The 26,599-nt window shown below is 44.3% G+C and overlaps 1 protein-coding gene across 1 annotated transcript; it reads left to right on the forward strand.

Annotated features, from left to right (window-relative positions):
* Positions 1–2,036: 2,036 nt before the first annotated feature.
* NOBOX (NOBOX oogenesis homeobox) lies at positions 2,037–18,976 on the forward strand. The gene is made up of 8 exons (XM_075707770.1): positions 2,037–2,082; positions 4,779–5,474; positions 5,878–5,984; positions 6,533–6,651; positions 7,574–7,707; positions 15,521–15,791; positions 16,354–16,700; positions 18,612–18,976. The coding sequence occupies exons 1-8, from the start codon at positions 2,037–2,039 to the stop codon at positions 18,974–18,976; spliced, it is 2,085 nt and encodes a 694-aa protein (XP_075563885.1).
* Positions 18,977–26,599: the final 7,623 nt, after the last annotated feature.

A 26,599-nucleotide genomic window follows, 5' to 3' on the forward strand; every position in this document is an offset into this window, starting at 1 on the left:
GAGATGCCAGTATATGTTAAACAGCTGGCTGTAAATTGAAGCATGAAGAAAACAGCATCTTCCACAGGAACCCGTGGAGGCTGATATATAGCATATCTGGACAAAAGAAATTAAGTATTTCTATATGGAAAAAAAATTAAAGACAATCTTTAGAGGGCAGTTACACTCATTTCCTTTCGTGGTAAGAACAGCAATGAAATACAAGCATGAACTACATTTTAAAAGTTTTGTTGAGAATCTGAGAAATTTGTGGTTTATGTCTGAAAATCAAATGTCATGACTGTCATTTTTTTGTACAAAAAAGTACAAAATATATATGTGGTGCTAAAAAAAAAAAAACCTCACAGCCCTTGAGACCTATGTTGGTCCCTCCTAAAGGAAAATAAATGAAAGCATTCTCCACAGTTCTTATTCCCTTTCACAATACTCGAAAAAGCTGACATTAGGACCAGAGTTCAGTAAATAAACACAACCTTGCTCAGAAACAAGAGCCTCTAAAGCAGTTAGTGATTTATCTTTGCACTTTTATCTAATATTGAAGAGGTCCCATCCTCTCCAATATCAGAGTTGTGTTTTGTCACCTGAATGCTGCTACAAATTAAATGCCATTTTAGCTGCAATAACATTCCAGCCAGCATGTCTTGCATTTGATGGCTGAGCCAGGTGCACCATTAGACTAATTATACTGTCTCCAAAATGCTGGCACATGTTTCAGGTTACACTCAAAGTTAACATAATGAAACTACTCTCAGGTGAAAGCATCTGCAGAAGCGGGACCTTTGATGCTAGAGCAAACCTTGAAACAAAGATGGGGTGTATGGGGAAGTGCACAGTAGGAGAATGGTGCCCTGCCAGCAATGAGATACTGAGCCAATAACGAAGATGAGGATGAAGGATATTCTGTCTTGGTGCAGCAGAATACAATTAAGCAAATCACATTTTTCAAGTAAGCACTGTCTTTGCTACTTGCAGACATGCAAGTTGTGTTTACAGCCGGCTGCGCTTCACTTGGTGGTTAGGAAAGCCGTACACAGGACGCAACAGCAGAGGGCTTGGTTTCTGGATCCATCGCGACCCAGGTCTCTCCATCAGCTGCATGCGGGAAGAAGGAAGTCAGAAAAGACAGGCTCAGTTCACTCCTGCCCTTCATCTCCCGTAGACACCTAGGAGCGCACAAAGCTGGTTTCAATGTTACCGGAGCAGATGACAACACTTGCAGCAGCGTGAGATCACTGACTTCCTGCTACCACTCTGTTAGGAGCCTTGTTTTTTCTAAGAGTTGTTAAGTAGTGAAAGGACGCAAAATTATAGCGCCTAGAAGTCAAGAAGTGCCATTTATTTCTTGCAACCAGTAGTTTATGGAGAATCAGAAGCGCTGCTTAAACAACGGCAGCCGGAGCACGTGAAAAAATGAATCCGTCTTCCCGCCAGCCCACACGGAAAGATAATGAGGTTCACCTCATTCATATTACATGACCCAATTTTGTAACATCTGGGTTTCCAAGGCGTGCTATTAGCGGTATTTAAGCCCGCTCCTCACGGGAGCTCACGGAGCGCGGTCTTTGAGGCGCCCTCAGCCGTGCCAGAAACATTTCTGTGCCCGGCGTGCAGGAGCCGGGTTTCCTCCCCCGCCCTGGGAGAGCGGCTCCCGGGGCCCCGCACGCAGGCTGCGAGGGCGGGCGGTCCCCTCCCCGCACGGCGGCCCGCGGGAGGGGGCTCCCCCGGCCGGGACGCCCTGAGGGGGGCAGAAGGAAGGCGGGCGGCGAGAGCCCCCCGGCCCGACCCCGCCCCGGCGGTGGGGGCTGCGGCCCCGCTGCTGCTGCTGGAGGGGGAGCCCGCCCCTGCCGCTCGCCGCCGGCCCGGGCGGCTGAGGTAGGTTGGCCGGGTAGCCGCGGCCCCGCTCTCCCCTGAGGGTCGCTGGCCGCCCAGGTGGCCTTGATGAGCTGGCCGTGGCCGGCGGCCGCAGTCCGTGCGGGGCTCGCCGCCGGGCGGGGCATTAACCGGGCCGGACGCGCCGCCGCCGCCGCCGAGCCGGCATGGACGGGGCGGGCGCGGAGGAGGAGCGGGCGCCCAAAGGGCTGGGTAAGGGCCGGGCCGCGGGGCAGGGGCGCCGGCTCTCATTAATGACCGTGGGGAGGCACCCGGCAATGAGCCTAATGAGCAGCCCGGGTGAAGGATAACGACCCTGTCGCCTCCGCCAGGCTGTTACCTGTGGCGGTGAGGGCCGGCAGCCATTAGCCCCTGCCTCCCCTCGTCGCCTTGAGCAGGCGGCCCCGCGGTCCCCTGGCCCTGCAGGGAAAGCCGCCATTTTGCGCGGAGCGCCTTGGGGGATTTGGGGCAATGGGCTGCTGCTGGGCCCGGTCCGGTGCCTGCGTGGCCCTCGTGTCACCTGGCTCCTAAAAACGCCTGGCAAGCCGGCGTGAGGGTCGGGGGCAGGCGGTCTTCTCTTTGTATCATGCCGAGGCATTCCTGCTGCCTCTGGGTTTCTAGGCTGCTGGCACTTGGCGCCTTCACCCACTGTCTGCTTTTCCTCCTCCTTGTCTGAGGTTGCGCGAGTGGACTTGTGAAGTTGATGTTTCTCCCTGTGCGTGTGTTCGTTTGCTTTGTACCAAATGCTCCAAAACAACCTTAAAATTCTTGGTGTCGCTGTGCAAGTGGTTACCTGGTTCCAAGGAACGTCTAAGGAGGTGGTTGTGAGAAGAAAAAGAGGACTTTGCTTCCTGCTCATGCACCTTCAGCAGCTCAGGCGTTCCAGACTCTATATGTATGATGTTCCTAGTCAGTTAAAATCCCTTCTACTTAAGGTTATGTTTATCTAAAAGTGGGACAAAGTGATGTTCAGACTGGTGTCTTGTCATACGAATGATGGGAGAAAGGAGTGGTTTGATAACTCCCTATTTGTTGCCATGAAGGCCTGTCTTTCTCTCCATCTTTATTTTCATTTCAGGTCTTTTCTTTGGCAATCCCAAGTTGTTGCCAGGCCTTTGCTCTATGTTTTAGAAATAGAGACAGCAATTTACTTTCTCTTGGAGGAATACTCCTGTAGATGATCTAAAACTCTCAGGTGTCAATCTCTTTCTCTGCTGCAGATGACACAAGACTTTGAAAGGTATTTTGTGATGTAAGCACATACTGGTGTTTACATAAAAATAAGTAAAAAGCCTTCTCTAATCAAAGCACTAAGCTGAAAATGCTATTCCTGATTTGAGGCAGAGAGTGAGTGACAGAATGGATGACGTGTGAAAATATTAGCTTTTTCACATAATGCATGAGACAAGCTGAGAGGCAGTGAGGGGGTTGGTAGAAAAAGGAATTATACAGAAAACAGCCAGCTTCTGCCTTGCTCAATTCTTGACCCCTCCTATCAGGCTATTTCATCTCATTTAATAGCAGTGGAAACTGTCGCTGCTTAACAAGATCAAATTATTATAGTTGCATAGTTTCCTGCTTCTGTCTCCTTCCCCTGCAAGTAATTCAGTTCTCTTAATCCTGTAAAAAGCAAATTAGAAGGTCTTGGAAGCAGCCTGGTGTCCCCTTGTACTTCCATGAAGATTCCTGCATCTGACTGGTGGTGTGGGGTTCCTCCTTGATTAACAATTGTGTAAGAAAGAAACATTGAGGCAGAAAGCAAGTCCTTTATTTTGGCATTGCACTCATATATATCAAAAACAGGACAGAGTGAAATGAAATTATTTTAGATCATTTTCCTGCCAAATTAAACCACCGCATTTCTCTGTAGGCACATACAACTGAAATGCTGCCAACAATCTGCTCAAACTTTCCTCTTCCTAGACAGAGGCAGCTATATGGTTTTGGTCTATTCTTAAGAAATAGTAACTTTTTTTTTTAAGTAGCAGAAATCACACAGACTCACACATTCTGAGACAATCAGTGGGTTTTCTTCTTTTGGAAATATCTATGCCAGCTGGGAAAGTATAATGCTTCTTTATTATTCTGTTGCCTATTTTAATTATTTCTCTTGCTGTGTTCTTTCTGACCTGTCTTCTACTATTCAGCCTCTCTTACTGTAATGCAGTTTGTGCTTTTTGTTAAACTTGGTCAGACTTCTTCACCTATTTTTACCTATCTTGTTAAGTCTGTTATTTGTAAGCATTGTGGCTGAAGCTGCAGAAAACTAATTTAAGGCAGTTACTAGAAGTTTGTACAGTTAATTGTTTTTTTGCTTGGTCAGCTTGAATATGATAGAAACCTCTATAAATCAAAAAGTGATGTCGTTTGTCAGATAATCACTGCTGACACAGTAGACCAGAATTTTGCTTCTGTTTTTCTTTTGCTCATTTTAATAAGGTGACAGTGTCTTGGTAAGTCATTGATTTTTGTCCTGTTCCTTATTCCAAAGACCTCTGTTATCCCCAGTGCTGTTTTTCCACTACTGTATTTGTAATATGCAATCTTCCCTTTATTCTCTGTATCTGGAATTAATTCTTCCTGTAGTTTACAGTTGGCTGGTTTTGCAGACATCTTCACTCTCAAAATGAGGTTTTTCTTATCTCAGATGTTTGAATATCTTCATCTTGACCATATCACATTCTTTGCTGTTGCCTTCCTAGCAGCACTCTGTCCTGGTGACAGTCTTTATTTTGAGATCCCTAGTTCTTTTCACTGTTGGGTTTCATTGCGTAGTGTTTTCCTTCTCCCATAACTGAAACTTCCTATCCAGGCACACCTTTTTTCTCATGCCATCCAGGCACATCTGGCTTAGACAATGTGCATGTGGGGTGGGGTGGGGGGTGTTGTTTTTCATTTTTTCCCTGTAGAGTGCGAGGACAAGGAGGAGGGCACATCACTGAATACTGAGCACTTTGTGGTAGATGCTGATGCTGTTGGTGGGCACGGTACAGGGAGCAGCGTGCTATCTGCATTCCAAAGCACAGCTAGAACGGAAGAAGTTGAGGATACCTTGGGAACAGAAGATAGGATCAGCCCTGTAAAGAAGGTGGAGGAAGATGGAAGATACTGCACCCTGCAGGCAACTGGGTCAACTTCCCATGACTCAGCGGCCCTTGATGGCCAGCTCGACCTTGCCTCAGTGTGTGGGCGGCTGTCAAATTTCCTCAGTGACGTGAGGGCTGTACCCCCACTTTCTGTGGTTGAATTTGCACAGGAGCCCACAGGTCAGTCAGGGTCACATGAACAGTGTGAGAGCTATTACTCTGATGGGATTGAAAAGGAGGCAAAGAAGAAAAAAAGTAACAACAGAAGTGAAATGTGTGCTGAGAAAGCATCTAGTAGAATCCCTGGAGACCTCTGCAGGCAGCATATGTGTGGCCCAGCTACTCGCCGATCATCCAAATGCGCTTCAGCCAATGCTGCAGCTCAGCAATCCTACAAGGTGTCTTCAGTTCTGGAATCCAGAAGTAGCCATGATGGGACCAAGGGAAAAAAAGAGTTACTTGAGAATCCAGAAATTCTACCACCGGTCAGGAAGAAGTCACGCACCTTCTATAGTGCAGGTAGATACCAGGGAACCCACTGGCAGACAGTGACACTTGTAGTGCCAATGGCACTGATGTTTCCTTCACCATACTGAAGGCACAGCATAGAGGTGCTGAACTGCCCTAACTGGTATTGCAATGCATTCTACACTATGTGTGAAGACTTCTTCAAACAAAGGTTGCTGAGTGCCTTATGTTTGAAGCATTGCTAGCGATGCTCTTTTTCTTACTGTGGAAGAAGATTTTTGTTTATTTTTGTGGTTTACTTTTTAAAAAAATCAGTTATGTTTTTCATGTATTTCTAAGTATAGTAAAAAAAAAGTTCTGTTTTTCCCATCTTGTTTATTTGGGGGTTTTTTTGGTTTGTTTTCTTATCATATACTCCCCATCTCTCTCTCTTTCAACAATGCATCATTTCTAGAGCAGCTAGAAGAGTTGGAGAAGATGTTTCAGGAAGACCACTACCCTGACAATGAGAAGAGGAGGGAGATCGCGGCTGTGGTTGGTGTAACACCACAGCGTATCATGGTAACGCCTGTGTGGGTGGGAGTGCTGACTGTGGGTTCTGTGCAGAAAATTGGTGGAGAGGGACTGGGGCAGGGATGAGGAGCTTGAGTAGGAAGGAGAGAGGAGCTCATGAGTAACGGGATAGAGACTGCACCTGCCACTGGTGACAAGAAAAGTGATGGACATTGCACAACCAACTACACCACCCAAAATGGCAGTGGAGTCTGCGGTTGTGTACTCCGTCTCTTCCTGTTTCCTAAGATGAGACACGTAATGGGTAGGTAGAAGAGGCTAAGGAGATTGGAGTTAATCTCTTTTATCTTGAAGATCATGGGCAACAAAGGAAACTGGTGTTTGGGGGTATCTTTCTGCTGTCATTCTTCTCTTTCTGTTTGCAATGAATCTTGCAGATTCTCTGGAAGAAAGTTTTCTTGAGGTTCCTTTCTCTGGAAGAAAGGTTTCTGGCCTCACCTGGTGATGAGTAGAGGCAGTCATTGCTGATTCATTGCCTGTGTCCCCACGTGTAGATGGTTTCCTCTCTGAATGCATCCTTTCTTTCCATTTATCAGGTCTGGTTTCAGAATCGCAGGGCAAAGTGGCGGAAATCAGAGAAGTTGAGTGTAAAAGGCAACAAAAAGTATCCAACATCATCAGCTCTGTCAGTCCCCTTTGGGTCAGATGGTTATGGGTGAGGGACTTACTCTGTTTTCTTATTTCTCCACAATAGATATCTAATGAATTAAATATTTTCCTTTGCCATTTCCCCTTTACAGTTAAGCTATGGAGAGCTGGCCATTGAGTGGGACCTCAGTAGCCTGTCAGATTTCTGGGCAAATTGTAGTAGACCCTCTTAAAAGCACTTTTGATTAACCTGTAGCACTGTTTTGAAATAAAACTGTTGAAATTGCTCGGGCTGAAGTCAGGTAGAGAGCAAGGGATGAGATAGAAAGGTCTGTGGAATCACCCCTTCATTTTTAGTTTCTGTGAATGTGTTGGCCAGGTGCTTTGTGTGCACTTGGGAATTTTCTTATCCCAGTCCACAATTGCTTTCCATTTCCATGGATTTTCACTTGGCGATGGAAATGCTGCTTGCTTAGATCAGTCTTACAAAGTCATGGGCTTCTTTGAAGAAATGCAAGCTAGTGCCTTTCATAGGTGAGCAGGGGACATTTATTGGGGGGTGGGGGAAGGGAGTATGTGAGAGGATAGATGGTCTTGCAAGGGGGAGTGGGTGGGTGAGTGCGGGAGGGAGGAAGTTAGTGTCCACAGAGAGATATTTATGACAATCTGGAGCGAGAGTCTTCATGTGAAGAAAACAGAATGAGAAGAGAAAAATTAAGTGAAAGATTGGAGACCACCTGACTGATTTCATTGCACTGTCCCTGCTGCCTGTCCTTTCCACGCTAGTGACCTGGGGCTGCTTCCCCAAATACTGTTGATACAGTGTCCCTTGCACTGTTTCTCCTTGCGCTTATAAGTGAGCAAGTACTTTCCCTTTCCACCTGCTAGTGATGTAGGATTTGCCCATTGTAGCATAGTTAGAAGAGTGTATACTTTGTTGTAATGTCTTGTTTCTGGTCCATGCTCATACCCTTTGTATGTACCTCCAGGGCACCTCTTCTGCCCATGCCTCCATTGCCTGACATTGCTCATGACCAGTCTGCCACACTGGGTGTAGACACTACAGCTGGGAACTACTCTAGCCTGCTCAGTGGACATCCTGCACCGCTTGCCTCCTCCTCAGGTGAGATCCCTATCAGCGCAAGTATTTTGCATAGCTGCAGCATTAGCTGGTGGTGCTGGTAGGTTCCCAAACACTTTAGGGAAGGTCATTTGAGAGTCCTATGCCATCAGTCCAAAAAGTGACACCAGGTTTAACAGCTCTCTGCTAATCAAGTATGTACCAGCATGGTGGTGCCTCTGTGCTAACACTAGAGCCAAATTTGCAGTCCTTATTCATGTCCTGGCACAAGCCAGCAAGGAATTCTGAATATGACTTCATAAGTATATGTGATTGGGGCATTCTTCCATAATAGCTGTTTGACACTGGTACTGCTTCTCTGAATGATGATGAAAGTATTATTCTGGTTATTATGCTCTTCATGGCAGATACACACATCTCATATTCTGGTTTAGACTGTAACGTTCTAGCTACAACGTGTAGTCAAATGAGCTGTGTGAGGAAGGTGCACTGTATAAACTATTGGGGTTGTAGAGCCTCCCTCAGGTACTCCATACCTTTAAATCTGCAAAGGAGGTTCCTTGACTTCTCCGGCCAGTGTAATTTTCCATTTTGTGCAAGACCTTGAGGGAGTGAGACTAGCTGAGTTCTTAAGCATGTAGCTTAATTTAATTGCTGCTGCAGTGTTGTTGAAAGTCGATGGGGTGTGCTGTTGGACCAGTTTTCTACCTGGCAACCAAAAAGAGAGGATTTGTTCAGTTGTGTATTCAGGTGTGGAGTATCAGAGCGTTCCCAAGAGTCAGGAATGTTCCCTAAAGCATTTCCTATACATTTTTACGTTTCCAAGTTGGCACGACTTGAAAATATTTCCAAAGTGATGAGGACTTCACCACTTCCTTAGGGACGGATATCCCAAGCAATAGATGTGCTGACATGTGGTACAGTTGTGTGTATTTTCCAGCTTCCCTGTGTAATTCATTCTTTTGAACTTCATGCCATCATTTCTGCTTCCTCATTGTATTCTAAATATACAGGGTTATCAGTATTAAGGGCAGTTCTGTGCAAATCATTTTCTAATAATGGCCTGAAGACTTTAATGTATTTTTAGTAGTGCTGATACCTTAAAAGTATTTTGGTACTATAGAAAGCAATTATAAGATTGTATCCGTAAGCTTAGAATGCTAATAAATAGATATGTATTTAAGAAAAGTATTTAATTGAGATACTTTCTTGATACCGTAATTTAGCACTTCTGCCATTTGAATGTGCCTGTCATAGTCTCAAGGCAAGGACTACTTTAGTCAATTCTATGAGCTGTTTAACCAACATGACTGTAGTTCAGTTAATTCCAGTTTTTCCACTTCCAGTAGAATGAATATGGTCAAAGTGTTTGAATAATTCACTGTTTCACAGAATGATGAAGTGGTGCAGTCCGAGTCCTGTATTTAATTAGATAAAGACCAATATTTTGCAAAATGATTCATTTAAAAGAAACAAACCAAACATCCTCATATTTTTACACTTGTATTCAGAACTCTCCTGGTTCCTAAAGTACATCTGCAGGCATGCTATCTAGTCAAGAGATAATATATTTGTTAGAGAAATAAAGTTTCATCAGGGATGTGATCTTGTCATCTGTCTGTATTGAGCAATTTCTTTCTGGGGAATCTGCACACTGGGATGCAATTCTCCATGTGGAAAACACAATCAATCTTCCTGATAGGAAGGAAATGTGCTCTCTGATTTCTTTGTACAATGTGTAAGGAAGAAAAAGGGCAAGTGAATGTCCCTGAGAGTGGACTGCGCATGTGAGAAAATGAGTGATAAAAGATAGCTGGGTTTTTACTGCTTGAATCCTTTGAACTTGGTGCTGACTGCCACCTGTTGCATTTACTGTGTATGCATCTAGCTTTTATGAAACACATGCTTCCTTTGCTTGTCTGAAATCCCTGTATCTTCAGCGTTAAGGATGTGTGAAGATGAGAATGTACTTCATTCTGCTACATCTATGTGAGGGAACAAGTTTCCCCTCATTCTCTTTAAATCATGCTGGGCAAGAAGTAATGAAATCTGTGTCATCTAAGGCTGGTAAATACTTTCCAGACACAGATCTGTTTGGAAAAAAAAGTATCTTTTGTAAATCACTCTGCAGAGAAGAGGCATGCTTTGCTAACTCACACAAACCGTGATGTTTGATGATTGGTTTTTACCTGGTTTCCTGAGGGAAGGGAGGAATATGGTGTGTGTAATGAGCCACGTGCTCTCTTTGTTTATGAAACCCACCCTGCCCTCCAAATTTGTTTAATAAAATTTGACAGAAGGTGGAAGTCTTAAAAAATTACATTCCTACAAGTCATGGGAAAATTGATGCCTGGACAGAGTAGAGACCTAAGTTAGTGCTCCCTCTGAGGGAAAAGACTGTTACTAGGTGTAGTCCTAGGCTTGAGGTGTGAGTCCTCATGGGAGAGAGATCTGCATGGCACAGTCGCAGGAAGAACTTCAGTCACAGTTTTGCCTTACTAGATGCGGGATAACACTGCCATGGGGAATGAAACTTGCTTTTTTTTTTTTTTTTTTGTTGTTTAGCATTGCGTAGGCAGACTTTTCTATTTAAGAATGAAAGCAGAAAAAGAAGAAAAATGAAAGTGTGACTTTCAAATTCATTCAGCCTCCTTGTTCAGAAAAAAAGCTTATCAATAAATAGGGCCATCCAGGGTCCACCGGTTTTCTTTATTAGAATATCTCAGAAAATTAAGGACATAAAACCTGGATAGGATAAAATCGAAAGTAGCGGAAGCAAAATAAAAGAAGGAACAAATGAATAAAAAGGTCATAAATTTATAAGGCAAAACCAATTGCTTAGTAAAAGTGGTCCTTGTGGAAACAGCTTATGATGGGTTTCAGCAAAATAATCTGTGACCTGTGCACTTGTACCCAGAGATTGTGGCCTAATTGTGTGGCTATTCCAGGTGCTTTCCTTGTTAGCAGTGTGTTTAACCACTTCCAGCAGGACAAGCAAATGACTTAAGTGCATGAGAACAGTACGATCTGTTACCTGACACCTTTGGAGAGTGTTCAGTGCCGCCTTTGCCATTGTTTTTACTTGCTCTAGCCAGTAGTTCTGACTGTCTGTTGGTTTGTGGTTTGTTTTTTTTCTTTTTGCATCCCACTGTTTTGTACAGTTCTCCAAAGCAGCTGATTAAAAATGCCAGCAAGTTGTATTTGAGATGTAACCTTGCTGGCAGTTATGGCTTCTGGTTTTGGTATTAGCCACACTACTTGCCATAAGAGCCTTTTGTGCTTCAAAAATTCAGTCTTGAGCTCGCTTTGATCTTAGAATTGTTTTCTTACTACTTTTGCTAGACAGATAGCTTGCTTTAAATTAATGGCGGGTTTTTTTGACATTTGCAGTTATTTGAAGTTTTTCTTGTTTGTCTAAGATTTCTTACAGATACATATCTGTGATTCATTGACATAAAACATTGGCTTATGTTTTCTTTAGAGTTGACCCTTTAGAAATAAAAGTTACTTTCTACACTTCTGGTTTGTGGGAGGAGATTTTTCTGCCCCACTGGTGCTTTTGCAGGAAATACTTTGTTTCATGTGGCTGTCTTGCAGAGGACACATGTCAGGAGCCCAGCCTATGCTGGTATGGCTTATGCAGATAGCAAGAGAATTATTCAGTGGCAGAGATGGGATTGTAATGGAAGTCTTGGGAGCAACTGGATGACATTGGACACAACCTGTCAAAGAATGGTAAATAAACAACAGGCTCTAATGATTTCACTTATAGGATTCTGGGTTTCGAACAAATTACTTCAAAGCTGATGATGTGTAGCTGACATGGCAAGCAAGAGTCATACCTTTAAACAAATGGTAGGTTCTGGCCTACTGAAAATCCAGAAGCGGATCAGACTGACACACTTCACAAAGCAATGCAGTTAGAGACTGAAGTTGGTTTACTGATCTTCAGTCCATTAAATGAAGAATGCCGTTGCTCTGAAGTTTGGTGAATATTTTATCTACTTTCAAAATGTCATTTACAAGAGAGATGTGTTTTCTCATAATTTCAAGAAGAGGATGTATCTGTGAAAAGCTTTGTGTGGCCCTTAGTGTTCCAGTAAATCCTGCAATTACACAGGCATGTTTCGTTAAAAGAAACTAGATCAGATAGTGTATGACATAGAGACTCATAGTTATAGAGCCTTTTGCTGAGCTCTTGATTTGATGCTTGAGAAAGCAGCACTAGCAAGTAGACCATCTGAGGTTAGACTGATTGCTCAGCCTGTAAACAACATCAGCTGCATTGTGCCCAACACTGGGCTTGTTAAACAGTTATAATCATGGTCTCCGGCCTTCCAAACAGTCTGCAAGCAGCTGCATAGTTACCGCCTGAATCATTGCAGGCGTCTCATGCCAAGGCCTTTTGGAGTCAACATAATAAGTGCTTGACTAAGAAAGTCATGTAATGGCTGATGTCAAAACGAAGGGCTCCAATGCAAATAGGTGTCACTCGGGTAACAAATCTTGTGCATGTTATCTGGTCTGTTAACAACAGTGAAAGCAGCTTCCCAGAACATTTGAAACCCATGTTTTCACAGTTGAAACCACAGTTGAAACCATGCCCTGTTGTAAGTTCATGGGCACCTCTCCAGAATAGGCCTCAGTCTCCTTCAAGACTGAAATCACAGTCATCCCGACAGAAATATACACATCCATTTTTGTTAATTTAAGACTGTCCTATTCACTGGAAGCTATTTGCATTAAAGAATGGGTCTCAACTCTGCTAGGATGTTGAGGAAGCAGCAGCTACATTAGGGAGAAGACAGCTGTGTAGCTGAAGACTTAGAATAACTATTCTTGAGTTAAAACAAGTGTAGCGCCAGGGCCAGGACCGGTTCAGAGATCTGAAGCTGCAAATTATTAAATTGCTCTCCAAAAATTCCCAAGGTTGTCTTATGGACTGAAAACCCAGAAATAGTGGAAGTGATAAACAAAAAATCCTACTGTTACATTCCCGTGTTCACTGGAAAGCCTTCTGAGGATATCTTATTTCTACATCAATATCAGGAAAAGCAACAGAATTGTAAAATGTAAGTATTATCTCAAGCCAGTGATCAGAATTCGTCATTGAACAAGATGCTGTAATCTTCTATAAATATAGTATCAGATTTAGCAGATATTACTTCTTTAGGAATTGTTTATTCTTACTGCATTTGTAGCTTTATTCAGAAGATAGAAATTCAGTGTCTTTCTTTGAAAGGACTAAGAAATAGAGGAAATCTTAGAAAAGGCTGAACCAACTCTTTGGAGGCCGAGTGTGCTGTATTCATGATCTCATTGCCTGTGGGTCCTGTTGCCATGATCCCCTAAGATTTTCTGCACTAAGTTGCATCAAAAGAAGTGTGGCCAGCAGGTCGAGGGAGGTGATTCTGCCCCTCTGCTCTGCTCTGGTGAGACCTCACCTGCAGTACTGCGTCCAGCTCTGGAGCCCTCAGCACAAGAAGGACATGGACCTGCTGGAGAGGGTCCAGAGGAGGGCCACAAAAATGATCCGAGGGCTGGAGCACCTCTCCTACAAGGCCAGGCTGAGGGAGTTGGGGTTGTTCAGCCTGGAGAAGAGAAGGCTGCGGGGACACCTTATTGCAGCCTTTCAGTACTTAAAGGGGGCCTATAGGAAGGATGGGGACAATCTTTTTAGCAAGGCCTGTTGTGACAGGTCAAGGAATAATGGTTTTAAACTAAAGAAGAATAGATTTAGACTAGATACAAGGAAGAAATTTTTTACAATGAGGGTGGTGAAGCACTGGAACAGGTTGCCCAGAGAGGCAGTGGAGGCCCCATCCCTGGAAACATTCCAGGTCAGGTTGGACAGGGCTCTGAGCAACCTTATCTAGTTGAAGCTGTCCCTGCTCAGTGCGGGGGGGTTGGGCTAGATGACCTCTAAAGGTCCCTTCCAACCCAAAGCATTCTATGATTCTAAGTGTTGCAAATATTTCAGAAAACAGAACTCAATTCTTAGTAGGTGTGAAAGTGGGTTTAGAAGTGATTTCCTGGGCTTTGTTGTTAACACTGCTTGTATTCATCCTTAGCAAGACTAAAGCCATCTGCAGAATAGCTAATCCTACTGTCATTATTGAGCTGAAGCTTTATCAGAATGTAGACTGTTTTTCAGGTAAGTTGTGCCCCACATGGCTGCTGTTTCATAATGTTTGTGTGAACTGCTACATTCTGGGACAGAATGGTTAGGAGAACCAGTGCAAATGAAGGTATTAAAAGATCAGAAGAGATCTTCAGCTTTGTTTCTGGCTAAGACATTTTGACTTGCGAGGAAACTAAATGTCTTGACTAGTGCTTTCTTATGTGGGACTAGATCTGTGCTGTGTCAAAACCCAGGAATGTGACAGGTACATCACAGATGCTGCCTGACATGTAGAAGTAGTATGTTCAAATAGAAAAAATAAACCACTGAGAATTGCCTGGGCATGTGAATGCTTTAGAGATGCCATCCTAGATTTTGCTCTAGTTTTCTAAATGAGCCCAAAATAGGGGCTATGCAAGTTTTCATTGAAACATCAGGACTCCCTCTTTCCACAGTTGCAGAGGTTGAAAAAAATTGAATGTGGGAAGATGTAATGATAGGCACAATTGCACAGCACACAGGGGAATCTGAGATATGGTGCTGCAAGGTGTTGAAATGGAATCTCCTTATCAGCTCTCTGGGCATGCATACCAAAATTCTCTAATGTTTGCTGTGGCACCTTTATGTTTAGGTTTTATGTTTAAGGCTTTTGATTCACACCTGGTAGAGTGCATTTGATGTTACACTGGATGCCTGCAAGGGTGAAGTACAGCTGTAAACTATCCATGCTCCTAGCTTTCCCTGGATACTTTATGATGTGTGGGAGTAGACCAACTTTACCTGAACAGTCAGTGATATGTTCTCTTATCTGCCTCATCCTTGTGCCGGTTCAGCCTACCTAGACTTGAAAAATAATTTCAAATTGTGTCATGCACACCTGATGGTTACAGTTTGCAAGAGAGAAATAATTTGCTGTTTGTCATAATAAAAGAGAATTTTGTTCTCTTGCACCATGTGCAAGCATCTTGAACTTCTGTGTATACTTGGTACTCTGGATCACCAGCATACATGATTCTGACCTTTTCATTTCCTATATTGTCCTCTTTCCACAGAGGCTGTTCTGTAGGAAACTGTTCCTCTCTCCTTTTCCAGCAGTGACTGAGGAGACAGGTCACCAAACAAGATTCTAGCAACCAAATGGTGTTGGTTTCCTTTTCCATCTCCCAGCTTCTTTTTCCCAAGGCCCTTCAGCTGACATCTCTGCTTTTTTTTTTTTTTTTTTTTTTGGCATGACTCATCAGAGGCCAAACCAGGAATGAAAATTTGGTTAAAAAATGGCCTAGACAGTGGATCTTTAAAGGCACGTTTTTGTTTCTTTCAAACCACAGTTAAATTTTTCAAAAGGGTAATCTGTGCAGCACACTCTTCCCAGAGGATGGTAGAGATGGAAGATGGCTGGGGGATTGTTCCTGGCTTTTTTCCAGGAAGTACTTTGCTTCATTTGGCTGCCGCCTTGAGAGCTGAATAAATCCAGTATGCAGAGACTGAAATCATGAAGGTAATATTATTTAACCAGTAAACATAATCCTCTGTTCCAGAGAGCTTGCTACTACTCCCTTTTGCTTCCCAGCAGCAATGCTGGTACTTGTTTACTTTTTATTCCCATCAGTTAACCTCCACTCTTTCACTGGCATCTTGCTTTTTTTGTTCTGCCGCTCTTGTCATTCCCTCTGCTTGCTCCTTTTAATTTTCGGTATGACAGCATACTATGACAGTCTCTCTTTTTATTCACAGTCTCTTCAGTGGCAGGAATGGTGGCATCTTGTGAAGCAGTTCAGACAAAGATGTTACCGCAGCTCAACTTCAGTTCCAGCAGAACGGAGTGCTTCCCTAGTCTTCCCAGCCCTCCACCCATCCGCAGGGCCAGCCTACCTCTCACTCTGTCATTCCACACCCACAGTCATATTGTTCCCTTGATGCTGGACACTCCCAACAGTGAATGCAGCTTGTCCAGTCAGGAAAATGGCTGCAGGGAGGCCTTTACTTACAGCATCCAGAATCAAGGGTAGGAACAGATGAGATTGTCTTTGAGTGAGATGAAAAAAGTGAACCCTGGGAGAAGCCTTGGGAGGGTGAAGGTGGGACATGGGACAAGGAAATAGGTGGGAGCATAAATGAGAAGTTAGATGTGGGAGTGAGAATGTCCTTTAAATGGAGCACGGAGAAGTGTATAATGTGCGTAGTAGGACAGGGCATCTGCTATCAGAGAAGTGATACCTTCAGTCAGAGTGCTTTCAGAATTGCATGCCTGTCAAGTGGAAGTGGGGTTCAGAAGCACAGTGAAAAGGAATCATTGAGAGAGGATGGGTGTGATTCAGAGAGTGGGAAGAACTGAAGGAAAGGTAATCCCTACTACCACGCATTGTTAAAGAAACCTGCTGTGAAAGCGCTTGGCTCAAGTGGTTTCTGTTGCTCTTGTCCTGTGCCTGGCATTTGGACGGAAGGGTTGGAGTCAGATCAGGGTTGGAGCAGCTGTCAAGGGGAAGATAAACCAGTTGTTTATTGTACACATTGCTGCAGCTGTTGACCCTACTTTAATCTCTGAATTGCCTCCTTGATCTCTGCAGTTTCAGTTCACCAGTTTCCTCTGATTACCCTGAGCAGCTAGAGTCAGCAGGCAACCTAGAGACCACGTACTGTCAGTACAGCAGCCAGGTTGGAATTTACCAGCTGCCCCAATATCCCCAGCAGCACCAGCTCTCCCAGTTCCACCATCTGCCAGGTCACCTGGCCAGCAATGTGCTCTCCAGTGTCCGCCTCACTCCTACACCACCCGCTGAGTCCCATACAGCTTTCCTATCCTTACCTGGCAACACTGGAGTCGTAACCTATGGGGCAGCAGCAGCCACGCAAGGCTACGTACAAAACCACATGGGGGGACAGCTCTTGTTACAGCAGCCAAGTGAAAACTCAGGTAAATTTCTGAAATCTTCTGACATCCCACTCCTCTGGAGTAACTACATACCCTGAAACATTCAGGGTGAGCAGTGGTTTTACTGGTAACTGGGACAGAAAGAAGAAATGTGCATATACAAGCACAAATATACATATATATATATGCTGCCCATCTTTTTTGTAATTTCCTTGTATGCTGTTTTTTAAAGTGCTGAGTTAATTTGACCCATTGTTAATTTAATTGACCCATGAGTTAATTTAACCCATTAATCTGAATTGAAAGTTACTACGTAGGCTGCATGTCAGAGAGAGTGTTACTATGTGAATATGTCAGGTAGTGCAATGGTTTGGAATGGAGAGCTAACTTTTCTTTTTCAGGAGTGTGGTGTTGTGCAAACTAACATGCCTTCAGTGTATGTGGGTGGTGGTCAAGGGTGTGAAGTGAAAAAGGTGCTACAGCCAATGGAATAGTTGGAGACAGCAAGAAAAGCAGGCTTCTAACTCTGCTGGGCTTCTGCAGAAACCATTCTGAAAGAATGTTATGTGTCTTAGGGTAATGCAAAAGAAGAGAATTAGAGTGAGAGACCAACAGAGTATGGATATAGCTTCTTTCTTTTTCTTCCTCTGATGTAAATTTGCAACACTACTTAGATTAAAGCACTTCAGCATAATTTTCTAAAAAGTAACTAGGTAAAAATGGCATTGTCAATCTTCTTGGTTTGTGTCAGGGATTTGTATTTTGAAGTTGTTCAAGCCCAAGTACAACCAAAAGATAAACTATTGCAGTTTAATTCTTTGGACTGTCAGGTTTGTTGAATTAAGGTCATAGTCTAAAAAACACATCTCTGTTCTTATCACATAAGAGAATAGAGTTTTCAGACCACAGATGCTGCTCCTGGTTTTGTACCATTTTTGTGGACCTTGTCAGGGAGAGAAGTCTGACTCATAGGCTGATGGGTGCAAGCTGGCTCATGTTCACACTGTTCGTGGCTAACATTCTCCAGAACAGGTTGGCAGTGCCCATGCTATCTAGCACCCTTGGCCTGGTTCTCCTCTCTGGTTGTAAGGCTTAATTATTACTTTCTGTGGTTTTTCAGTTTGAAGTGCCAGAAGTAATGAGAGGGCTGTATCCCAGCACACCAAACTAAAGTTTTTATAGCATGATGCCAGCAGTGTGTGTTGCATGCCTTGGGGCACGTCATGCAAGCATAAAGGGAAGTGTAAAGGTGCAAGCCTTGTTGGGACTGATAAAGTTGGAGGATTGTTGAAGGAACAGAGGCAGAGTTGACGGTCTCTTGTTCCATACTTCTGTTCAAGGAAGGGGTCCTATGGCTGTTACACAGTGTGGACGACCAGGGCCTAGGCTTCCAGAAATGCAACGGGGAGGGAGTCAATCTGTCAGTATAGACACCCATAATTCTTACTTCAGCATGTAAGCAAGTGAGCAGTTTAGTTGAATTATAGATATTAATTAAAAAACATTCCTGCTTCCTGTATTGCAGCTTTAATAAGCTGGATGCTTAATCTTCACTTTCATTTATGCTCTGCAGAGCTAACTTGGAAAATAGGAATGGAGGAAAAAAAATTGGGGGAGGGCGTGTATGTCCAATATCATTACATACACTCAGGATCTTTGCTGAAGTGACATCATGTTTTTTAGATTATAACAATGCTATGTACTTCTTACGTTTTTCCTCCTAATAACTATGTTCTGGATAAATACCCTGCAATGTAAACAACAAAGTTAACCTTCATATGTGTGTGATGTGTGCTGTATTACAGTAACCATTAAGGCATAACTGTAATACTGTATTTGCACTGAGCATGCTCTCTTAAGCACAACATGCACATTGTTACATACGCATGCTTTGAATCCTCCTTTCCTTATTTTCATTGTTCTGTCCTTTCTTGCTTGCTTTTTCCTCAACAGGTGTCACTGCCTATCAGGCTGTCCCCTGGAATGATTTCTACATGCAGGGAGTTGCAGTCTCAAATCAGTTGCGCTCGTGCATGCCACTTTCTAGCACAGCAGGAGGACAGTACTTCACAGAGCAGATTTCCTACACTCAGCCGCCTTGCCTGCCCTCCTCTCCATATTTTCTTCAAGTGCCCAATGGAACAACACTGGGAACAACACTGGGATCTATGCCACATACTGGAAAACAAAAGGGAGTTACACCACCAGACCAGAGTTCATACCAGAACCACCAAACAGAGCCAGAGTTGACATCGCATGCTGAAAGAGAGGAAGTAGAGAGCAGCAGCAAGAAGGGAGAGACTATTGTTGGTAACTGAAAGGCCAGCTGATTTTTTTTGTTGTTTTTTTGAGAAGGGGGGAAATAAGGAAAGAGTTCCAAGACAGCAATAGCTACCCTGAATGCAGGATCAAAACTGTGTGTCCTGGTTTCAGCTGGGATAGAGTTAATTTTCTTCCTAATAGCAGGCATAGTGCTGTGTTTTGGATTTAGTAGGAGAAGAATGTTGATAACACGCTGATGTTTTTAGTTGTTGCTGAGTACTGCTTATGCTAGTCAAGGACTTTTCAGCTTCCCATGCTCTGCCAGGTGCACAAGAAACTGGGAGGGGGAACAGCCAGAATAGTTGATCCAAACTGACCAAAGGGCTATTCCATACCACATGACATCATGCTCAGTATAGAAACTGGGGGGGGTTGGCCGGGGAGCAGCGATCGCTGCTTGGGAGCTGTCTGGTTATTGGTCGGCAGGTGGTGAGCAACTGCATTGTGCATCACTTGCTTCATATATCATTATTATTATTATCATTATTATACTGTTACTATTATCATTACTATTTTACTTTATTTCAATTATTAATCTGTTCTTATCTCAACCCAGGAGTGTTTCTCACTCTTACTCCTCCGATTCTCTCCCCCATCCCATCGGGGTAGGGGGAGTGAGCGAGCAGCTGCGTGGTGCTTAGTTGCTGGCTGGGGCTAAACCACGACACTGTGGCATGAATGGGAATGGAACTTTTTTTTTTTTCCTTGGGTTGCTGTCCGAGATGTGTCCCATTATCCTATAGCTAGTTCTTAGATTCATCTATTTTTAGAAATGGGGCCTTACAGTTCGGTAAAATAGATGGCAAAGTTCTGTCTTCTGTCATACATCATCTGCTGTGAGCTGAATGGCTACACAGGACTGATTATTTCTAAGATTTCCAGAGGCATACACACCTCTCTTCAAAGCAGAACTTCTTGAGCAAGAAGAGGGGAAGGGGAAGGGAGAGCTTTCTGTTTGGATTTCCATTTTCAGACTTCTATTTTGGAAACAAAATTACCTTACTCTAGATTTGTTGAAAGGTGTCCTATGCTTTAAATATTGTTTGTGTGTGTCTAATTTTGAAATAGAAAACATTTGAAAAAATGCAAGTTATTCTGTGTCATATGAGATCACATTTTCTTACGAAGCTGTTTGCTTTTTCTTCAGATATTAAAGAAACTAATGCTGCGCTCTGAGGAAAAAAACAAAGAGGAAACATTACCATTTTAAGCTCTGCAAAATAAGAAGAGACAAGAGAGACGAGAATAAGACTACTTGGAACAGAAGCACTTTTTTGTTTCTTTTTTTGGGTTGTATTTTTTTTTCTTGTTGCTGTGATTATTTTCCTGCTGAGGAAAGAAGCAGGGAATTTTCAATCAATAAAAGCTTCTGGTCTGTGTTTTTTGCAAATCTCCTGACTTTATTCTTCCTAATGAATCTTAATCTTGAGGAGCTCACAGACAGGAAAGAACTGATAACAGGCACTGGAGTCCCGTGGGTAGGTGGAAATTCCAGATCATGTAAGAGTCAGAAGTTATGGATGGTATCTTGGAATACATGGGAAGAGTGCCCAGGAAGAATGAGGTATGCAAAACGGGGAGGAACTCCAGCAACTACACTTAATTTTAGGGACTCCAGATAGTGCAAGAAATGTCATGGGAAGTCCATGGTGTTTGCTAGCCTTGAAATACAATTTTTTTTTTTTTTGTTACATTTTCAATATAAAACTATAAGAATAAATGGCAGCAAAACTGTAACTATAAATGCCAGCAGTGTAACCAGATCTTTATCAGCTATTAATTGGTTTTAGCATCCTGTTTGAATTGTAGATGTGTTTGAATGTCTAAGGATTGTATTGTTCAAAATTTTTTACAAATTAGGTGATAGCTTAAATATTTGGTGGGTACCACTTTCTTGAGATACTTGGTCATCATCTCTGGGACTGACCCACCAGTTTATTGCTGAGGTGGCTCAGTTATTTCAAAAGGGGTTAAGCTCTCTACTGTCTTTTTCAGTTAACAGGAACTGTGGATGGTTTATGTGTACATGTATGCCTTGCATTTACATCTGCATCCTGTTAGGATGTGTTGTGGTTTAATCTGATAGGATGTTTCACAGCTGTGGCTTTTCTCTTGCATTCCTCAGATCTTATTGTGGGAATGTCATGCTGCAGTGTTAGCAGGAGTAGTTCAGTAGAGCAAACGATCTTGGCTTGATGGTCTCAGCTTCTGCTTTACCTGGACTGTCAGCCTAGGAAATGGATAAAATAAGTCTCTGAAATCACTCGTCAGCAGCAGTAGCAGAGGACTCAAGTGAAGAGATTGTTGATTCTGGTACATAAACAAACGGCTGCAGTCCCTAGGAACCGTGACTCCCAAATGAGTTTTAACTACCTGAATGTGTGGTATATATAATATGACGTATGTCAGGCTCTTGCTGTGTCCTTGTGAGGGAGGACCATTGTGGTGTTGGAACCTGGAGGTGCACTTCCTTTGATATCTTCTCTGTTTAACCCTGAGTCTTTCCACTGCCTTTTGGTCACAGGCAAGGCCTGAGTAATTTTTAGATTTACAGTGATCTGGATGCCCCTCTTGTACCTTGTGAAATTAAGTGTTATCAGGTCTTTTGTTTCAATTTCTCCATAGTCTGCTCATAAAGAGTGTCTGGCAAGAGTTGAATGCTGCTGCTCCTCTCCTTTTTCTTTCTCCTGTGTCTTGTAAAACACCGTTTTATGTCTGGCAGTGGCTGCAGACTCCTGAAGACTAAGCAGTATAGTCAGGGACAGATGCATATCCCAAATCTACAGGTTTATATAGAGATCCTGGAATTTTCATTTCCTACAGCAAAAGTTTATTATTGTCTGTAACAGGCTGAGAACTGGTGGGGAATGTGCATTAGTGCACACTTGTTCCACTCATCTGCAGCTGAACAGCCTAAACCAGTATTTCCAAGAGGTGTGAATAGGAGTTTTCACTGCAATTACAGGTGCGCTCTGAAAACTGTTAATGGTGATGATGGCAGAATTCTTCATAGCTAGGGCTGGCTATGTATCTTGCCTGGATCCAAAAAGAACCCTTCCAGGAGAGGAAGAGGACAAAACCAACAGAATGCCAGCTTGTCCACCCCAACCTGCCCCTTCTCTTACAGAAAGGAAAAAAATAATTTAGGGGGTTTTTTGAGACACTTATTTTCAGCAGTATGCCTTTTGGATGTTGTTTGGTAGCACAGTCGTGCAGCCAGCTTGCATATTCTGCCCATGACATTTCCCATAAAAATGGCATTTGGACATTCAGGATCACTAAGTACTATGTGATACAATCTTTTGAGGTTTGGGGATTGAATGAGCAGAGTCAAATTTTTTGAAATGGAAAATCTTTTGTGTTCAAGCTTTTGGATAAAATGTAGGCTTCTCCAGGAGTGGTTTGAGTGGAATAGTTTGATTTATTTCCATGCTTGTACCTTGAATTTGTCGGGTCCAATTGGGCTTGAAGTTGTGAATTGAGATTTCTTTCATATCACTGTTAACAGCTGGAGGAAAGGGTGGGTACTTGAGAGTACACAGATGGCCAGATTCACCCCTTCTGTGGTTCCAGTGACTCTGCTGGAGCTAAAGCAAGGTTAATCTACTCCACAGGTACGGAGACAGGTTTTGGGGTTTTTTTTTTGCCTGGTGCTGCCACTGGCAGAAGCAGTGACAGCCTTTGACCATGTGCTAGGCCACCCACCAAGGTGCAGTCTTAGATATTTCTGTGAGCCTGTCTATTATACCTGCAATACACACTGCACCAGTATCTTGGAATCTCATCACTCCTTAGCCTCCTTGCGCTATTTTCCCTGCTGCAACTTACTTGCAGTGAAATTAGGTACATGTTGCACAGACACTTTGGGTTTAGGCCCCTGTGTGCTTTCATTAGGTATTTCCTTGCAGGTTGAGTCTCAAGAAGGTTCACTTTGTTAGGGTGGCAGGATCAAAATTCAAATGCCGTGGCTTTGTGACTGTGGCATCTCCTCTTTCAAAGTGAAGAATTGTTTTGCCTCTGTCATAATTTTAACTGGAAGCGCCAAGCCAAGTAGTCAGAATGTCAAAGCAACTCAGACTTGGTGCAAATGGATATAGCCATGTGTGTAATCAAGTATTACTGTGGGTTTTTCCTAATTAATGAGGAGGTTTTACGAGGTGGAAAGCCAAATTGTGGATGTGTGTATTTGTATTGGACTAGTTCAGTACCGTTGTTGTAAGACTGGAAATGAGAGCAAGGATTCTGTCGCAAGCACGTTTCCACAGAAGGAAAGCGACTGTAAGGTTTTGTCCAGTTACCCAAAGCGTGGCTGTTCAGCTGAACAGTACAGACACGCGCACACTCACATACGTGTATCTATCCTCTATATTGCATATTTTAACATAATTAAATTGTTAACCTTCTGCTACTTCTAAATAGCTGGTGTATAAACAGGTAAATTAACCTTTTCCTATGTGCCTTAGCCAGCAGTTGACATTATTTTCTACAAACAAGTCCTGTTTCATGTGGTGAGAACACATAAAACCTCATGAACTAGCTCTTCTGTTTTAGTCAAAAAGAGAAATTTTTTCTTACAGGCTTCTTAGTTTCTGTAAAACAGGATACATTAGGAAGTATCAACATTTATTCAGTTTAGCAGTTGAAATTCCCAAGGTATGTTTGCATTGCTTATTATAAAGATTGCTACAAATAGCTTGAGAAAATAATCTATTGCTGAATGGTAAATATTGATTTTTATCTTCACATAGCTGTGCTAAGCACAAGAACAACACATTAAAAAAAAAATCCATTATCTGACAGTGCCATTCATCTTCATAGCTAAGTGCTGACAAGCATGGAAACACCTGTGATACCTCATTTAGCTTAATGATAATCATACCTTCAGAACTGATAATAAATCTGCGAGATGAGACTGCACAGCATAAACTGCACAGCGTAAGTCATCAAAACCAACAGTGAGGGACTCCGGGATGCATTGCTTAGTCTTCTTGGGTGTCCTAGGTGCCCACATCTGCATTATCCCATCAGGCAAGGGTTGGTAAATCTTGAACATTAAGCCAACAGCTTCACAGAGACCAGGGTTGTGATAGCAGCCCGCTAAGGGTTGTTGCTGGAGAAATGAACTGCGGAAAAGTGTTTGATTTTACAGCAGGGCAGCTGTAAATAGCCAGGAGCTTAAAGGTTCCAGTTATATACAGGCATATATGCCACCCTCTTGGGACACTTCTTGTGCCCTCTGTGCTTATTATGTATTTTTTACAGCATCTAGAACAAGGGGGTGAAGTTCCTCCTTTGGTTTTTTTGAGCAACATGTGAACAAGAGAGAAAGCTGCAGCACATTTTACCTGCAAAGCGTACCTCTCGGGTCCACCTCGCCTTCTGGTCCTGGGGGGGAGAGGGACCCCAGCCCCTGCAGTGCTCCCTGCTGCAATGGAGAGGCTGAGGCAGAAGCCTCTGCATAGTTTTTGGGGAGGGGAACTGGTATCCCTTTCTTCTATGGGAAGCTGGTTTCCTCCTTACCTTTAACAGGGAAATCACATGGCTGCTTCTCCTCAACCCAGCCTCTTGGGGAAGCTGGGGGTTTATTTTTTATTTCCTTCTATTATTTTTTAATTCCCCCCCCCCCCCCCCCCCCACGTTCCTCTGGACATGCCACAGCGAGAGGTGTGTCGAAAAGCGGTGCCAGGTCGTGCCTTGGCACACCTCAGCGGGCCGGGCCGCCCCGCGTGTTCCCGCGTGGGGTCCCACCTGCCTGCGTGGGGGCCCGGGCAAAGGCTCGGTGCCCTCCATCTGTGCCCAGGCTTTTCCTTGTGCCACGCGTGGCTTTAGAAGATGTCGCAAAATCAAAATGCCGTGATATGTGGTGATCGGGGGTGGCGAGAGCCTTTTGTTTTGCGCTCGCATCATCTCTTAGGAGTGCAGAAACATCAGTGGGAGAAGGTCAGAGAAAAAAGGAAAAAGAGCGCACCAAGGGGAGAGAATAGTAAGAAGCAGGGGGGAGCAGATGCCAAAAGGCGTGTTGTGCGACCCTGTTCAGGTGGTGATGGGAATCCCGAGCCTGCAGACAGCTCCAGTTTGTCATAAATGTGTTTGTGTCCATGCTGCATCCCTGCTGCCGGCGCCGCTGCTGCCTGGCTTCTCCCCGAGCCGTGCCCCTGAAGCTTTCGTTGCATGAGTTAATGTGGGCTTCGGGCTACCCGGCGGCCCCATGGCAGCCTGCGCCAGCAGAAGGGCGAGTGGGGGGCAGGAGCTTCCAGCCACCGCTTTTAATCTCTTGGATTTTCGCGCTGGGATCGGCACGCTGAGGTACTACACGCCCGTCTGAGCTCCTCCGTGTTCCGCTGACGAGCGCTTTGGTCTGCCTGAAACCATACCGACGCCACGGGAGCCCTTCTTGCAGGCCCTGGTTTAATTTGAGCCACTATCAGGGAAGAAGGGACCAAATTAAAAGTTACTCCAAGACCCTTATGAAGAGGGCGTCCCCACCCCGCGTCCGGGCTCTGTGCTCCAGCGTGGGGGTGGCTGGAGCACATCTCCGGGGAGCTCGCAAGGCTCTCGCCAGGAGCTGTGCCCCAGCGCCTGCCAGCTCCCCCAGCCAGGGCTGATGTCCTCTCATCCCTACAGCACAAACGCTCCGTGAACGCCGACAGCTCGCACGGCCGCTGCTGCGGCTTTGGGGCTGCGCAAATGAGAGCTGGCGTGCGGGGGAGCGGCGGGCTGCCGCTGCCCGCCGTCCCACGCACGGTGGCAGCCTGTTCTGCTGGCTGGGTTGTTTACACTCGCTCCATTTGCAACAACAAAGGCTGTCCCATAATACATCTCCCATAATTTCAGTTTGCTGTTCTCTGCAGAAGAGTCACGGTTTATTTTTACAGCAACCTTCCATTTTGAAAAGCACCTTTCTGTTTGTGTCATGTTCCCGCGGTGTCAGAGGAATACATGCCCTCCCAGCCCGCGGAGTACCGGCGAGATGTGACTCTGGAGAACCACTGCCCGGTGCATCTGGAGGCATGCTCTCTGCTGATTCATTTAGTTAATGGCTCCGGAAGAAAAGCCCTTTGTACACAGATGACTGAATAGCAGCTCAATGTATCATAAAGTAGAAGTTACTGCCTTTTTTTTTTTTTTTTTTTTTTTTTTCCCCCCAATCTAGGCTTCCCATCCTGACAGAGGTGCTTCAATGAGTCATTCTGCTGATTTAAAACCTTGTTTTGAGCTTTGCCTACACAAAGGGAGGAAATGGAAAGGGAATCCCTGTCTCCCTGCCTCCCTATAGGGGAGGCTTGCCCCGTGGCGCCGGGCTGCTCCCACAGGAGAGCTTCTGCGTGGGGGGGAAGAGTGAGTAATGCTTGCAGGAATGCACATCTCCCTCTACTGCGGCTACAAAGCGACTGAATAAAGGTGGAAAAGAGAGGGTGAAGTGGGAGGAGGCACGGGTGGGCAGCGGATGGGGAGACGGGGGGAAGCCTGGTGGGAACCCCCCGGGAGGGTTGCGTTAGGGCTGTCAGCGCCTGCTCTGCAAGCCCAGCTGTGACCCATCGCCGGACTTGTCTGGTCAAGGGGGCTAGAAATTAGGAGTGCATGAGAAACGGGCTTAATTCCTCTCTAACTTAATTCAT

This window comes from Pelecanus crispus, chromosome 1, assembly GCF_030463565.1.
Source record: "Pelecanus crispus isolate bPelCri1 chromosome 1, bPelCri1.pri, whole genome shotgun sequence".
Classification (NCBI taxonomy): domain Eukaryota; kingdom Metazoa; phylum Chordata; class Aves; order Pelecaniformes; family Pelecanidae; genus Pelecanus; species Pelecanus crispus.

Bases quoted from the DNA above. Each gene is read 5' to 3' on its own strand.
- NOBOX (XM_075707770.1), top strand. From the start codon at position 2,037: ATGGACGGGGCGGGCGCGGAGGAGGAGCGGGCGCCCAAAGGGCTGG. The intron at 5,475-5,877 runs GTAGATACCAGG...CATCATTTCTAG, and splicing joins ACGCACCTTCTATAGTGCAG to AGCAGCTAGAAGAGTTGGAG. The intron at 16,701-18,611 runs GTAAATTTCTGA...TTTCCTCAACAG, and splicing joins GCAGCCAAGTGAAAACTCAG to GTGTCACTGCCTATCAGGCT.